This window comes from Polistes dominula, unplaced genomic scaffold (genome assembly GCF_049000335.1).
Source record: "Polistes dominula isolate Pdom_NZ unplaced genomic scaffold, Pdom_raw_medaka contig_49, whole genome shotgun sequence".
NCBI lineage: Eukaryota > Metazoa > Arthropoda > Insecta > Hymenoptera > Vespidae > Polistes > Polistes dominula.
In genome coordinates this window covers 3,136,296-3,152,500 of record NW_028300914.1, presented here as the reverse complement: position 1 = coordinate 3,152,500, position 16,205 = coordinate 3,136,296, and the positions used below count along the sequence as shown (strand labels likewise).

Here is a 16,205-nt window from a genome sequence, read left to right as displayed (position 1 = left end):
AATAATTTTAAAAAAATAATCTATAGATTATTATTATTAAAAAAAAAAAAAAAAAAACAACGATTTCAATTTTAACAAGTATTGATTGGAAAACCAAAGAAATATCATGGAGTGTGAATTTTCTATTATTAAATTAATGTTTACAGTTATGCGCTTGTAGAATTTATCTTTTTTTTTCCTTCATCTTGGAATTAATATTATAAATAATTATTTCTAATAAATATCTATAGATTATTATTATTATTTCAAAAAACACACATTCAATTAACGCCTATCAATTGGATAAAAAAATCAAAAGAAATTTGTACGAGTGAATTTCCTATCATTAAATTAATATTTAACAGTTATGCGCTTGTGGAATTTTGGGTGCTGGCCTTTGGTTGAGATTGGCATATTCCGGATACACAACTTTGGTACCACAATACAGTTTCGCATCTGCTGATTCTTTGCTATTAGCTGCAGGATGTGTTACATTTGTTATCGCTTTCTTCGGATGCTGTGGAGCTTGGTTCCAATCAAGATGCATGCTGATCACGGTGAGTATATAATATGATAATCATATTTAATTAATAGATTATATAGTACGTATCCTATCATATTGTTTTTGATTTTAGTACTTCAGCCTTGTTATATTGATGTTCCTGGCTGAATTCATGCTCGGTACACTCGCATTTATATTTCGCGAGCATCTTGCTAAGAGCCTTAAAGAAGAATTATTATTTGGTATTGAAAGGCATTACAATTTAACCAGGGAACCTGGTACTTTACCTGCCGTATGGGATCACATACACACCGAAGTAATTAATCATTGTATAATACTTTTTTGTTAATTACAAAAAAAAAGAAAGAAAAAAAAATATTTATTAACATTAATGTTACAGTTTCATTGCTGCGGTGTACGAGATTACACCGATTGGTATCAAATAAATGCATGGCCAACGGAAGATCGAGTACCAGATTCTTGTTGTATACAACGAGAAAGGTATTGTGGTAGATTAGATCCTGAAGGTATGAAGAAAGAACTTTGGTACAAGGAAGGTTGTGCATCGGCCATACAAATGTGGTTGGTTACCAGGTTACATGTTGTTGGTACTGTCGGATTGGTAGTTGCATTTCTTCAATTATTTGGACAAGTAGCAAGTATGATACTTTTCTGTACAGTCAGGCAAAAGAAATCATCTCACACTTACAAGAGTTATGATACAACCAATACCTAGAATTTCCGTTGGATCTTAGAAGAGAATAGCCTCTAAGATCCATTAATCAAAATTTGTTTTTTTCTTTAGATAATCGATAAACTTGTATTTTCGATTAACAATGATCGATTGATCATCATCTTTTGAATTGACGATTGTGTTATTATCGTTAATACGAGATTATACAGGTTTTTGTTTTTTTTTTTATTTTAATATAAACGAATGTATACGAACAAAAGACGAAGAATTACGAAGAGAAAGTATGTAATTATTATTTGAAAAATATTTCCTTCGTTTATTCTGATCTTAATACTTTCATTCGTGGTATTTCTAAAAAAAAAAAAAAAGAAGATTTTGTAAATTTCGTTCCCATCTTTTACAGTCCTGACACATGTACATTATTTCCACATATGTGTGTACAATTTGTACATATGTATTTTTATTTCTTCACATACTATCAAAACACAAATAAGGAATTCATTAGTTAAATTAAACATAATTGTAAATTTAGTTGGAATTTTTTTTTATCAGATGCTGAGTCATATTACAAAAACCAATTGAACGGGGAAAAGTATAAATTACTTTTTAGAAAAAATTATTTAAATTATATATATATATATATGTGCAGATAAATGTGTGTGATAGGACTGTAGAAAATATAATATATATATAAATATAAATGTATATAAATATATATTCGTTTGATCGAGGCTCTCACTTTGAGTTAAAAACTAGGATCGTTTAGCTTTAATTCTCTTAGAGAATGATGCCTGAAATTTTATTTATTTATAATATCATATTATAATTATTTAGGATATATTATAAATAGTTTGCTTAACGCGTGAGAATAGAATGTTTTTCTTTCCTTTCGTTTCGTTTTCATTGATATATTAATATATGTATATTGTATTTTTATTTTTTTTTATTTTTTTAAATATATGTAACAACGTAAACGTTTTTTTTTGCAAACCTATGATAATATCTTATTTGTTAGATAAAAAAAAAATATTAGTCATGTACGACGAGACAGGAAGAACGATTAGAAAATATTTCAATTACTCAGCGAAGAATTCTTTTTTTTTTTCTTTAGTCACGTCAAAAAATAATGTTGTATTTCTTATCTTTTCTTTTCTTTTTTTTTTATAGTTTATTTAATAATAAAAAAAAAAAAAAGAAATAAAAATGTAACTTTATACGAACGTCTCGTTAAATGGCAATCCTCTCATTATTGTTTTCTCTTAACAAACAAATGGATCATTTATTATTGAAAACGCATAATTTTGTTGGAATTATAAATACGACATAATAAAAATTCGATTTTTCAATAACAAATTGTTTATTTCATCAACGTTTCAATTGGTTTATTTATTTATGAATTTATTGAAGACCAACTAATTTACCACCAAGTTGATTCAACGAATCGATAACATTATTTCCCACCGTTTTCGAGAATGTTTTCTTTGTCTGTAAATAAATATAAAATATATACAATTAATAAAAATCATTAATTGATAATATTAAAAATAAAAAGAATAATAATAATTATTATTAACCCTTTGAGTGCTGAATACTCTTACCTAAAATGTTTTCTAGAAACGAAATAATTTATTAATAATAAATTATATCTAACAATTAAAGTTTTTATTTCTCAATATAATTTAATTAATTAATTAATATAAACATTACATTATTTTATAATAATATTAATAAATACTTATATACGTCAAACGACCATACTAGTGATTTTTTACCAAACGCATATATACGTCTATAGCACTCAAAGAGTTAATTGTGAAATATTACTCACGTTTATTAAAGCAGAATTCAAAAAATTACTGAAACTTTCAAAACCATTAACTAATGCTCTTCCAATAGTCGCCATTTTTTCTCCCGTATTACCATACTTGTCCTCTTCTTTTATTTGATCCACTAATGGCTTAGGTTTCAACCAATTAATTAACAAATCGTTAAATGGCAATGTCAATGTTTTCTCAGCCAATGATTGTTCAGATTCGTTTTCTAAATGAACAGTTTCACGATTACTTTTATTATTATTACTGCTAGCAAAAAATATGCTAGGAGGATAACGAAGGGAATCTAAGAATTCTGTTCCTTGATCCAAATATTTCGAATTTTCATTGCTAATCCTTGATACGTCATTTGCAGATGTTATCTGAAACAAACAAACATAATTATTACTTGATTACAAAAAATAATATATAATAATATAATATATATTTGGTCTACCAGAAAATTCTGTCCATTTTTAAAATAAAATAAAATAAAATAATAAATTATTCATAATTTGAACAATTAATCAATTGAATTACTTTTGAACTCTTGCATTGTAACATGGTGGCAATTTGTATTGGGAACTCTAGCACTTGAATACGCTATCTGGTGGCTAAATTCAAAATTAGAGTAGATAGGTCGAATTACTACGCTACGTGGGATCTCTAGCACTTGAATACGCTATCTGATGGCTAAATTCAAAATTAAAGTAGATAGGTTGAATTACTACGCTACGCCCCTGCCAGAGATCCCAATATTCCATTTTAAGAAATGGGGCTTTACTCCTAGTGACGAAAAATTGAACTAATGTTTGTTTCAACGAACAGAATTTTCCTGTAGACCTAATATAAACAATAAACGATGGAAAATAGTTTTACCGATTCGTTGAATCAACTTGGTGGTAAATTAGTTGGACTTCAATTAATAAATTAATAAAAAAAAAAAACAAAAGAAACGTTGATGGAATGAACAATTTAATATATATGTATACATATATTTTTTTTTATTAAATATTTCCAATGGAAAAAAAAGACAAACAAAAAAAAGTAAAACGAGGAAAATGATCGTGACGATAATAATTTACATATGAAAACAAAATCACCTTTCTCAATCCGTTTACCTCTTTAGCAATTGGTAATTATTTTATCACAAGTACGCACACCATGTTGTCAAATGTTATGAAATAAAGGTACAAAGTGACAAGATCCGGTAAATGATTTTTCTATTTGTTTTTTTTTTTCTTGTTTCGTTGCAATACATCCGAAGGTAAAAGTTATTAACATTTTAATGGCCGCTCACACAACATGTGTGTGATTGTCGGAACAACCGTTATTGGCCATTATTTATTTAGAAAATTTTTATATATTGAAAATTATATAAAATTAAATTTGTCGTTGTTGTTTTTTTCATATTAATTTTTTTCGTGAATTTAATAAAATTTCTTTAAATTAATTATTCAAAAATATTATTGGGCCTCTGGCGACGTTTCACTGCGTAGATGTGCGGCCATTAAAGTGTTAATATGGATTACGGTCAATTGCTATCATTAATTATTGTTATAAATATTTAAATTTTGTTCTTTTTTTCCTCTTTTTTTTTTATTTCACATTCTATTTTTAATATATTATTTTTCTTTTACAATTTTATTACCTCATTTTGATAGACAATGACAAAATCCGGTCAATGATTTTTCTATTTGTTTTTTTTTTCTTATTTCATTGCAAAATATGTAAAGGTAAAAAATTATTAATATGTATTACGGTCAATTGCTATCATAAATTATTGTTATACATATTTAACCTTTTTCTTTTTTTCTTTTACAATTTTATTACCTCATTTTGGTAGACAATGACAAAATCCGGTCAATGATTTTTCTATTTGTTTTTTTGTTTTCTTATCTCATTGCAATATATGTAAAGGTAAAAGTTATTAATATGGATTACGGTCAATTGCTATCATAAATTATTATTTTTAATATTTAACCTTTTCCTTTTTTTTTTATTTCACATTCAATTTTTAATATATTTTTTTCTTTTTTTTTTACAATTTTATTACCTGATTTCGATAGACAATGTTGTTTCTGGCCAATGTAATAGCGTTAACAAATCTTCCTCTTGCAATTCTTATTCCATCACCAATTCGAAATAACAATTCCTATAAAAATTTAGTGTCCAACGTATTTTTGAAATATAAAAAAAAAAAAAAGAGAAAAATAATCGGAGAAAAAAATAAAAAATAAAAATGTGGACGAAACACAAGAAGAAAGAAAGATGAAAGGTGAAAGTAAAAAAAAAAAGTATGCCAGGTGGTATCGATTAGAAACTCGAATCGTAAAAAGAACAACGCCAAAGATTTCTCCTACGTTTTTTGTTTTTGTTTTTGTTTTTTAAGTTTCCTTTTTGTTGCACGTTTATAAATATTTACATTTTTTTATACGTGATCTTAAACGATAATATTTTATTATCTCAAAAATCAATCATTTTTTTATCACGTACAATATTATCAAATTATTATTGCAATATACAAAATGTTTACATGATATACATGTAAACATACACATATACATACAATGATTTTAATTATCATTTTGATTATGATAATATAATATTTATATTTTACTTATTTCCTGTTGCAATTTTGATCACGTATAATATTATAAACATAATTATTGTTGCACCTAATTATTTTCTTTAAATAACGACAATTAATATTCAATTATACGAATACGTATATATATATATATATATATATATATATATATATATATAAATATATACGTATTATATATATATAAATATATACGTATATATATATATATTATATATATATATATATATATATATATATATAAATTTTGATAATTAATATTTTTTTATTACGATAATAAAATATATATATATATAGATATATGTATCTTACTTGCGCTTGTTCCAGTTTCGATGCAGGTTTTTGCAAATTTTCTACATTAGAATCCTTGTTGGTGTTTAATAAAAATTTCGTCGGTTCTTCTATTGGATAACAATACGATGTACCAAGAAATGCAATGATTAATATGATAATCCGAAAATGCAACATTATCTTTTGAAAATGTAACTTCAATCAATTTCAAATCTTTCTTACTGAAAATCAAATTACAATTTTTAATCATTTATACGAAAAATATTAATTTAATAAATAATTCATTAAATTTATAATAACTCTCAAGTCACAAATATAATATTAACATTTGTTTGATAAAACAAATAAATTAATAATAATAATAATAATAATAATAATAATAATAATAATAATAATAATGAAGTTTCTATTTCATAAAAATGATTATACAGCAATGTTTCAAAAAAAAAATAAAAATAGAAGTTTGAACCAACTATTAGAAAAATAATTTATACGATTATATTTTATTTAAAAATTGTATGTATAAGAAACCTATAAAGGTAACAACAATTAACAATTATTTATTGTACTTCGAATAAAATTATAAATTCACTTAGATTTAATTTGAATTCACTGAATTATTGTTTTTAATAAGACAATTATATTGACACTTTAAAATGGGGAATATGTTGAACAACATGTAAATAGAACTAGATTGTTACGAATGAAATAATGATTACCATTTAATTATGGTACCGACCCTGACGAGGTTCACACATTGACTGACGAAGCAGAGATGGTTGCTCCAACGTATTCGATGTACTCTTACGAAACTTGGTTACTTTCCCTTTTAGATTTAATGCTTTCATGATGAAAGCAAAGTAATTTGTGTGCATGTGTGTGTTGGTATTTTAAAATAAGTATATAAATACAGTATAATCTTGATTTCAATTTATTTCAAGATAAATTCGATCAATGATAATGATCGATTTGTTTGAAGGTAAATAATTAAATATTAAATAAATATTTATTAGTTATAATGTTGCTATTTATTTTACATATAATTGAATAGAAATTATTCATCTTCGATTAGAATTTAACAGGAAATTTTCAAACTTATCCTATGTGTATAATTGATGGTAACAATGCTTTAACAGTTGATGATATCGACGATGATACCGATATAGGTAAAATCTCACGTATCAAGCCAAGAATTAAATCTATTATAAATTCTAATAAACTTACAACTCCATGAAGAATGCCTGAAAGGAGACTGGATACAAAACTAAATACACCTGAAAGTATAGTTATTGGCAGCGATAGTATACTGTATAAAAGATGCCAAGTTCCGGATAAAATGGATGATAGAAGACCTGGTAAAGATGATAAAAGGTAATGTACACCAGAAAGAATCGTATAGACCAAATGCAACACCGCGCTTAATAAACCAGATACTAAGTTGTATGGCAACTGAAAAAGAAAAGAAAACAATCGGTTATTAAAAACATAACAAAAAATGAAAAAAGATATAAGAATCAGAATAATTTTTGATGCCTAAATTTATGATTTCTTAAAATTAACGAATAGGTTGCAAAAAATTACAGATACGTACGTGTATTATAGAAGATAAGATATTAGTCAGAAAGGAGAACAAGGAATTATTGTTAGAATTTGAAACTGAAACTCCGTTTTCTGAGTGAGAAAGGCTGGAACCAGATCCACTTGAACCGTGGTTGGAACCAGATCCTCCTGAGCCGTGGCTAGAACCAGATCCTCCTGAGTTCCAACTGGAACTAGAACTATCTGAGTGGTGGCTGGAATGAGAACTCCCACTGGAACCTGATCCAGAACTTCCTGAGCCGTCACTTGAACCAGATCCTTCCGAGCCACCACTAGAGCCAGATCCATTTGAGCCGTCGCTGGAGCCCGATCCTCCTGAGATTTCAATAGAACCCTGTCCTCCTGAACCACCACTGGAGCTAGATCCATCGGAGCCGTCACTTGAACCAGATCCTCCCGAGCCACCTCTGGAGCCAGATCCTCCTGAACCACCACTGGAGCCAGATCCTCCTGAACCACCACTGGAGCCAGATCCTCCTGAACCACCACTGGAGCCAGATCCTCCTGAACCACCACTGGAGCCAGATCCTCCTGAACCACCACTGGAGCCAGATCCATCTGAGCCTCCACTGGAACCAGATTCAAATCCTCCTAAGCCCTCACTTGAATCAGATCCTCCCGAGCCTCCACTGGAGCCAGATTCATCTGAGCCGTCACTGGAACCTGATCCAGAACTTCCTGAGCCGCCGCTGGAACCAGATCCTCCTGAGTTCCAACTGGAACTAGAACTTCCTGAGTGTTGGCTGGAATCAGAACTCCAACTGGAACCTGATCCAGATCCTCCTGAGCCATCACTGGAACCTGATCCAGATCCTCCTGAGCCGTCACTGGAACCTGATCCAGAACTTCCTGAGCCGTCACTGGAACCTGATCCAGAACTTCCTGAGCCGTCACTGGAACCTGATCCAGAACTTCCTGAGCCGTCACTGGAACCTGATCCTGAACTTCCTGAACCTCCACTTGAGCTTCCGCCTCCTGAACTTCCTCCATTACCCCCAAGGCCCGGTAGTGGTATATGTACGTTTATACCATCTTGATCTGTATGTATGAGTTGCCCATTTTCATTGGGATTGCTGCCCACATTTATAGAAGGTAGACTGTTAAGTAAGTTTGAAAGAGATCCATCTGCTTGATTGTCGTTTCCTTCCCCATCTGCTGCCTGAAATAAAATATCAAAGATTTTCGTCAAATATGTTTCTATGAATATAAATCCTAGATGTAAAATGTATGAGCTTTTATATTTAAATTTGTCAAATATTTACCCTTTTACTTCTGAGATAATTATAGCCAGCAGATCGACCCAATGCAAGATTTACCGATACAAATAGGAATAGTAATGCATAGATGAACTTTCCCATTTTTGATATGGTCTTTCTTCTTCTGTTAGAACCGTTTTCTATTTTAAAACTGTTCGTAACGAATCGTTATGCTAAAATGAACCGAAACCAAAAGATCCTCCAATTATAAGATTCTTTCCGGGTATTTAAAATACCCTTCTTATAGCGTATCACATTGATAAGTTATCAATATAATTGCTCAGTTTAACAATAAATAAATGCAGATATTGTTTTTTCCTACCAAATTCGTAGCCCTCTTTAGCGATATGGCTAATTCATTTGTCCTTGTTATTGACTAAAGTTATTATTTTTCATGATGTAACTAACATGGCGTAGAATTTTGTTTGTTTTACTACGTGTTCGTAAAGAAATATTGGTACGTACATGTAAGTACTTTGAGCCATATTAAAACTTCAATTGACAATAAGGAAACAATTTGAGTTTTTTTGTTTGTTGATAAATTCACATAAATATATATATATATATATATATATATATATATATATATATATATATATTTACAATAAAATATACCATTAGCGATTGCTTTTATTGAGTGTTTGTTCGAACATTACAGAATTCGATGTATAACTTAAACATTCGATAATAGTAAAAGATATTGGAAAAATTGTGAAATAAAAAATATTAATAAAAAAAAAACAAACAAACTGTAAATGAATAAATTAAAGAATACTGTATACAAAAATTAAAATTAATTATAATAAATTATAAAGTTCGTACGAAAGCAATCTAATTTAACGGATCCATTGATTATTTTTAATAAAAAGCGTTCGACGAATAAATACTGCGGATTATAATAATGATAATAATAATAATAATAATAATAATAATAATAATAATAATAAAATAGATAACAAAAAAAGAAACGTATGTACCCATATGCACGTTTGATTTTTGCTACGAAAGTTTGTCCGTAATAATATCAATAATAAAAAGTAATAATTAAAAAAAAAAGATATAAAATAAATAATAATATAATCGTGCTGTTTAATTAACCCTCATTATTTCTAAGTAATTTATTCACCGCCATTAACGTTGATATTGGTATCTGAAAAAAAAAAAAACAACATTTCAATATATCGAAATAGAATTTAACGCAAAAATTAAAATAAACAAAACTATTAATAAACTTACATTAAAAATATCATCGTATAAAGATCCAGGTTTGTAAGCTTTTGAGCTGACATAATTGACATCACTGTTACCATCAGCGTTTACTTCAGAGATTACTTTTCCAGATGATTTGACAGAGACTGCACCAGATGCACTTGATGATGATGTGTCAAATGAGGGTGCTGGGATTGGTTCGGAAACAGGTATTTGTTTCTTAAATCCACGAAGTCTCTTTCTCAAGTACCAACGATTTGAAATTGGTGGTTCTTGTGTTGTTTCAAAGTTGCTACCTAATGTAACATAAATAATTAATTTAGGTAGTACAAAAATCTATTAACAATTTTAATTACAATTTGTATTTCTCACCAATTGCAGCATCTGCATTTGGAACAGCACTTTTACCATTGATGTCACCCACATTAACCTTACGGTATAAATTATTATTATTATTATTATTATTATTATTACTAATATCTAATAAATAGTATTAAATTAATTAGTATATATTTACATATTTTGTTTCAGGAACAGCTTCGTTTATTATGATGGATTTAGTGGCAATCTACAAAATATCAAATTATTTAATATTTTAATTAAACGAGATTAAATTAGTATTAAAAAAAATAAAATATTAACAGCTCTTTGATTTTTGTGACCGTTCGATGCCGATTTGGAGATGATTTGTACGTTGGTATGACCTTGAGGAGTAATTATTGGTACATTATCATTTGTTACATCAGAATTTCCACCTAGGACACCACCAAGTCCAGCACTTGCACCTGGTTGATTATTTCCAAGATCAGCACCAGCGAATAGTCCACCTGCTGCAGGATAATTCGATCTTCCACTACCATCTAAAATTCCTCCGAGTCCTGCCCTTGCAGATGGTCGATTATTTCCAAGACCAGCTTGGGCATACAAACCACCACCTAAAAACAATACTCATGTATGCTTTTAAGAATTTAACCTAAGAGAGAAGAATGAGATAGAATATATTCTATATTTTGTATTAATTAGAAAATTAAAGTTAATTTTTTATAATTATTTATAAAAATATTACGCCTGTAGAAATGCAACCCTTCATATACACTTTGAAAATATTGCTTGCGAGTGCCATCTGTTGGGACGGAATTTTTTTTCACCCTAAACTGTTCATACACGTATGTATTACGGGTTGCCTATCTTTCGGGCAGAAAAAAAATTTCATTCCAACAGATGGCGCTTGCAAGCAACATTTTCAAAGTGTGTCTGGAGGGTTGCATCTCTACAGGCGCGCACTTTTTATAATTATTTAAAAAATAATTATAAAAAAAGTAAAAATAATATTATAATAATATTATATAATAAATTATTCTATTTCTGATAATATTCACTCGTTCTATTTTCTCGAAATTTGTTTTTTTTTCTTTGAATGTTTCACTTGTAACTTGTGTGATTTGCACACGTGTTTTATTTTTTTGTTTAATTTTATTTTTTTTTTTACCCGCGTTAGCATTATCACCGCTAAGAAGTCCACCTAATCCAGCTGATGCTTGTGGACCAAAAGGTGTTCCAGCACTTGCATGAAGACCACCACCTGTTTTAGAATTACCCAATAAACCACCAAGGCCAGCCTCGGCATGATATCCAGCAAAATTCACACGTACACCACCATTCGTGAATTGTAAAAATGGTAACTGCAATTATATTTAATAATATTATTTATATTAAAAGTTAGATAAAGGTATTTTTTATGAACATTTGTTTAATTAGTTTCACATTGGTGGTTTATTATTGTTTTTTTTTTTATATAGTTTTTGTTTTATTTTAATAAGCATAAATAATATATAAATGTATATTATATTATATAATAATTGTTATTTTAAACTTTAGAATATGTATAATTGTTTGAAATGTATTTTTTTTAGGAAACAATTATCGTTATGAAATATAATTATTCTTAAAAAGAAAAAAAATAATACTCGTTGAAGGAATTTTTTAATTGCTTGACATTCTCGTTGAATACTTGTTTTTTTTTTCTTTAGTCTGAATATTATATAAACGATAAGATACGAATTTTGTTTTGTTTAAATGGTTTAACCAATTTTCTGACTAAACAATAAAAAGTTTTAAAGTAATGCAAGTCATTATTTCTATTATATGACAAATAACTGTTTCCTCAAATGGTTGATTGAATGATAAATAAAGGTCGTTTACAACTTTTTTTTCTTTCTTTCGCGTATCATTTCGACAATTTATAAATAATTAACAGAAATTATATGCAAATAAAATTATCTAATATTATTGATTGATAATTGGATTTTTATTATTAGTTGTATTCCAAATGAATTTTATAAAAATGAAGATACACATGTTGATTTTCTTGACAAGAATTTAATTTAAATAAAAAAAAAAATTGATAATTTTGTTTTGCAAATAAATATTGTTAAAGTTTATCGAATGAATATTATAATTAAAAAAAAATCAATGTTGCTTACACCACCGGATGATTCTTGAACAATATCATCAGTTTTATCAGCATCGGTTAATAAACAAAGTAACATCGCAATATTAAACATTAAAAGAACATTACTACCACACACTGTACTTATTGCCATCTTGTATCAAGACTAAGCTGCCAACTAACGACTGTGATTTCTTAAGAGGTGAATCGGAGAACTCTGTCACCGATTGGAGAGGGGGAAACATATCGGTAATAAAAACATACACCAAAAATCTAAGATTATTAACATTGTCATCGTCATTTACAAATAAATTAAATCAAATTTTGATCATTGAAATAATAAAATTGATATTTAAATTATGACAAAGTTCTATTGAATTTTTTATATTTTAAGTCAAGGTTTAATTGTTTTCATTATTGTTCATATTAATTTGTATAAAAATTCTAAATGAATTTTCAATTTTTAATTTGAATTATAAAATTGACTTTTAAATTATGACAAAGTTCTTTTGAATTTTTTTTTTTTATTTAAGTATTAAGTTTAATTGATTTTATTATTGTTCATATCAATTTGTATAAAAATTCTAAATGAATTTTTGAATTTTTATATTTTTAAATTTATTTTTCAATTTATTTTTAGAATTTTCTGACGTCAATCAACAAGTCTTCAAAATAACTTAACAACCAATTTTTTGTCCGAACTTACGACACAATATGCACGTAACATTTTTAAGATAGCTATTTCCATTAACTATTTCCTAGGTAGTAAACATTTACAACTATTAACATGAACTTTAGAATTTTATTGATTAAGTTTATTGATAGTTGAAATAAAATGCGCGTAGTTATGTTTTTTTTTTCTTTTCTTTTTTATTTTACTTTCGTCATTTTTCATCATGGAAAAATATTCCACACTTTGATTATGATTTATTCATGATAGAGGCTTTCTTTGTTCATACGATTGCTTTTTACCATATTTACATTATACCTATTTTACATATCGTATAACATTTGTACTTTTCAAAGCTCATAGAACTCCAAATGAAACTTTCATTGATTTATTTATTTAACGTTTTGCTTTTTGTTTAGAATTTAAAAAGAAATATAAAATGTCATTTATTTTTCTGCAAGTTTGTACAAAATAAATCTCAAGGATGATTAAAGTTGAATCATTGAAGGATCAAAGATTTCTAAGATCTTACGTTGAATCATTCGAGATTCATGCAACATGACTTTTGATCTTTAATTGTATTGAATAAATGAGAATTACCATTTTTTCATTCATTTTTTACTTAACGTAATTGTATATTTGTATTCTACTCAACAAACATGATTACTCATATTATAATTAGAATTTTTATTTAAATGATTTATTATTTAACCTGTAGATATAAATATATAATAAATATATATATAATAATAATAATAATAATAATAATAATAATATATATGTAAAATTAAAAATTATATAAAAAATATAAAAATTAAAGTATAATATTAAATATTACAATATAATTATATTAAAATTAAATATTATATATTATATATTATATTTTTATATTATTATATTATATATTATTATTTATATATATATTATATTATATTAAATACATTTATTATATTTAATATATATAAGTAATTTAAAGTTGTTGTTAAATTTAATGGAAAAATCAAGATTATTTGTATATTCTGTTCAATATTCTATATATATTCATACATATATATCATTATATTCATTCATATAATATACATATTCTATGTACAATGTATTCATGTTTTTCCATTAATATATTGATCCAACCGGTTTTAAATCGATCTTTGGAATATTAATGACGCGATCGTCCTATGCTAACAAAATTATAATAAAAAGAAATATACTTCGTTAATGTTTTACATGAGAGATTCATAAATAATCTATGTCGACGAATTTTCATAAATTTACATAATTATTAAAATAAGTTTTTTTTTTTACGTTTAATATCATTTATATGTTACCTTGAAAATTGTTTATAACAACAGAGAGAATAATTGTTCATAAAAAAAAATATATACTTTTGTGCATGAGTGTTTTTTTTTTTTAAATTAGTTTGTTTGTAAGAAACAAAGTATCTTTTATTTATTATCATTGTATGTATTTTATTCAACAGTAAATATTGAAAATAACAAACAACATTGAATTTGTTTCATTTGTAAATTTTTTCAATTTTCTTAATATTAATAATTATTTAAACTAAGTTTACGATTGTTTAGAATTTTATGTGTGACTGCAAAATAGTTTATGTTATTCTTAACTTTCTCTGCCTCGAGCGTATACAACTGTAATTATTATTTTTCTTAAGCATAGACGTACTGACAGATTATCACGCGTTGAAAATTCTTGTAGAAAAAACAAACAACAAAAAAAGAACACAAATTCTTACGTAAAGTATTCTAAGAGATCGCAGATTAATACTCGTCATAATTACGTTACGTTCTTCTTAGAAAGAAACATTAAAAATAATATAAATAAACAATATCTTTTGATACTTTAACATTTAATTTAAAAAAATCCATTCATTTCATAAGTTTTATGTTAATCAAGATTATGATAATTAAAAGTAATAATTTATAAGATGATGATGATGATGTAAATGAGGAAGTTTACAAAGTGTACTAAAAAGTTAAAATATAATTAATTACAAATTCAATAAATAATATTAATAATAATAATTATAGTTTTATACATTTATTTATTAAAATATTATATTTATTTATTTAATTGTTCAATCGAGTATAGTTTAATGTTTATAAACATTTATTTATGGAATTTTAAATAGTGCCTGACGAATGGCAACCAGTTATACACACGTATTATGTTGTTGCATTAAAAAACATATAATAATTCTGGTGCACAAACTAAGTTGTTTAAAATCTTTTGCGTTTGAATTTTGAAAAAAAAAAATAAAAAACATTCATCAATTATTATATTTATTATAATCAAATGTTTCTTGAAAAATAGACATAGAAATAAATAAAATATTATTAGAATAAAATAAACAAAAATTTGATTGGATTTTAAATAAAAGTCATTTTAAATTTGTCATCCATTTTATCAAACATTTAAGAAAGAATTTAGTAAAGAATTAGTCAACGAGGAATATAAAAAAAGAACAAAACAAAACCCCATGAAATGTTATGGGAAAGAAACACAAACTTTGACGTTTATTCCTTCTCTACTTGAATAAAATATTTATTTCATTCACGTAAAACATGTTTGGAATTTTTCTCGAAGTCATTTCCAAACCACGATAAATTTGTCGTATTATTTTATTTCATCATTCACATAAATTTTTGTTTAATTTAGAAAAACATGTTGAGTAATATTTTTTCCTCTTCTTCTTTATTTTTTTTTAAATTTTGTCGAAATATAAAATCATAATTTTTAAAATTGTGTATAAAAATTACTTTTGAATTGACTTTGTTGAATTTTTTCAATTCATTTTCTTTGATGTGTTTCTTAATAAATATAATAAAACTATTAATAAAATAGTATTAAAATAATATTTAAAAAAAAGAATTTCTTTTTTTGTTGAAAGATAAAACCATAGTTTAAAATTGTGTATAAATATATATATTCGTAAATTAAAAGTGTGTTAAGATTACTTTTATATTTATTGAATTTTTTCAATTCGTTTTCTTTGACGTGTTTCTTACTAAATAGAATAAAACTATTAATAAAATAGTATAACAAAAAAAATTCTAGACACGTGTAAAATACGTGAAAAGTTTTATTCTTTGAAACGAGATGTTAAAAAAAGAAAGAGTTGA

At 26.2% G+C, this 16,205-nt stretch overlaps 4 protein-coding genes across 6 annotated transcripts in view; 1 reads left to right on the top strand and 3 right to left on the bottom strand.

The window, feature by feature from the left end:
- Tsp5D (Tetraspanin 5D) overlaps positions 1 to 2,389 on the top strand; it is a 10,612-nt gene extending 8,223 nt beyond the window's left edge. For both annotated transcript variants that reach the window (XM_015325931.2, XM_015325932.2), the window contains exons 3-5: positions 345 to 536; positions 615 to 797; positions 882 to 2,389. In XM_015325931.2, coding sequence (XP_015181417.1) covers positions 345 to 536; positions 615 to 797; positions 882 to 1,217 — 711 coding nt within the window. In that variant the 3' untranslated portion in view covers positions 1,218 to 2,389. The remainder of the gene's footprint in view (positions 1 to 344; positions 537 to 614; positions 798 to 881) is intronic.
- On the bottom strand, positions 1,386 to 6,752 carry LOC107069021 (uncharacterized). The gene is made up of 3 exons (XM_015325933.2): positions 5,907 to 6,752; positions 3,004 to 3,369; positions 1,386 to 2,660 (listed from the first exon to the last, which is right to left on the bottom strand). The coding sequence occupies exons 1-3, from the start codon at positions 6,060 to 6,062 to the stop codon at positions 2,574 to 2,576; spliced, it is 609 nt and encodes a 202-aa protein (XP_015181419.2). The 5' UTR covers positions 6,063 to 6,752; the 3' UTR covers positions 1,386 to 2,573.
- Positions 6,753 to 6,890: 138 nt separating this feature from the next.
- On the bottom strand, positions 6,891 to 9,263 carry LOC107068967 (uncharacterized). 2 transcript variants are annotated; one of them, XM_089169980.1, is made up of 4 exons: positions 8,747 to 9,263; positions 7,971 to 8,643; positions 7,477 to 7,889; positions 6,891 to 7,334 (listed from the first exon to the last, which is right to left on the bottom strand). In XM_089169980.1, exons 1-4 carry the CDS (start codon positions 8,840 to 8,842, stop codon positions 6,981 to 6,983), a joined length of 1,536 nt encoding a protein of 511 aa, XP_089026106.1. In that variant the 5' UTR covers positions 8,843 to 9,263; the 3' UTR covers positions 6,891 to 6,980. The 2 variants fall into 2 exon arrangements, with proteins under 2 accessions (XP_089026106.1, XP_089026105.1); XM_089169979.1 differs by having other exon boundaries at positions 7,477 to 8,643.
- Positions 9,264 to 9,352: 89 nt separating this feature from the next.
- Positions 9,353 to 12,593, bottom strand: LOC107069023 (uncharacterized). The gene is made up of 7 exons (XM_015325934.2): positions 12,433 to 12,593; positions 11,439 to 11,631; positions 10,592 to 10,884; positions 10,467 to 10,517; positions 10,322 to 10,379; positions 9,977 to 10,245; positions 9,353 to 9,890 (listed from the first exon to the last, which is right to left on the bottom strand). The coding sequence occupies exons 1-7, from the start codon at positions 12,550 to 12,552 to the stop codon at positions 9,834 to 9,836; spliced, it is 1,041 nt and encodes a 346-aa protein (XP_015181420.2). The 5' UTR covers positions 12,553 to 12,593; the 3' UTR covers positions 9,353 to 9,833.
- Positions 12,594 to 16,205: the final 3,612 nt, after the last annotated feature.

Coding starts and splice junctions, on each gene's coding strand:
- LOC107069021 (XM_015325933.2), bottom strand. CDS start 6,062: ATGTTGCATTTTCGGATTATCATATTAATCATTGCATTTCTTGGTACA. Junction 3,370..5,906: donor CGAAACTGGAACAAGCGCAA/GTAAGATACATA, acceptor TGTTTGTTTCAG/ATAACATCTGCAAATGACGT. Junction 2,661..3,003: donor TGAATTCTGCTTTAATAAAC/GTGAGTAATATT, acceptor ATTTATTTACAG/ACAAAGAAAACATTCTCGAA.
- LOC107068967 (XM_089169979.1), bottom strand. CDS start 8,842: ATGGGAAAGTTCATCTATGCATTACTATTCCTATTTGTATCGGTAAAT. Junction 8,644..8,746: donor ATTATCTCAGAAGTAAAAGG/GTAAATATTTGA, acceptor ATTTTATTTCAG/GCAGCAGATGGGGAAGGAAA. Junction 7,335..7,476: donor TCTTATCTTCTATAATACAC/GTACGTATCTGT, acceptor TTTCTTTTTCAG/TTGCCATACAACTTAGTATC.
- LOC107069023 (XM_015325934.2), bottom strand. CDS start 12,552: ATGGCAATAAGTACAGTGTGTGGTAGTAATGTTCTTTTAATGTTTAAT. Junction 10,885..11,438: donor CGGTGATAATGCTAACGCGG/GTAAAAAAAAAA, acceptor TATTGTTTTTAG/GTGGTGGTTTGTATGCCCAA. Junction 10,246..10,321: donor AAATGCAGATGCTGCAATTG/GTGAGAAATACA, acceptor ATGTTACATTAG/GTAGCAACTTTGAAACAACA.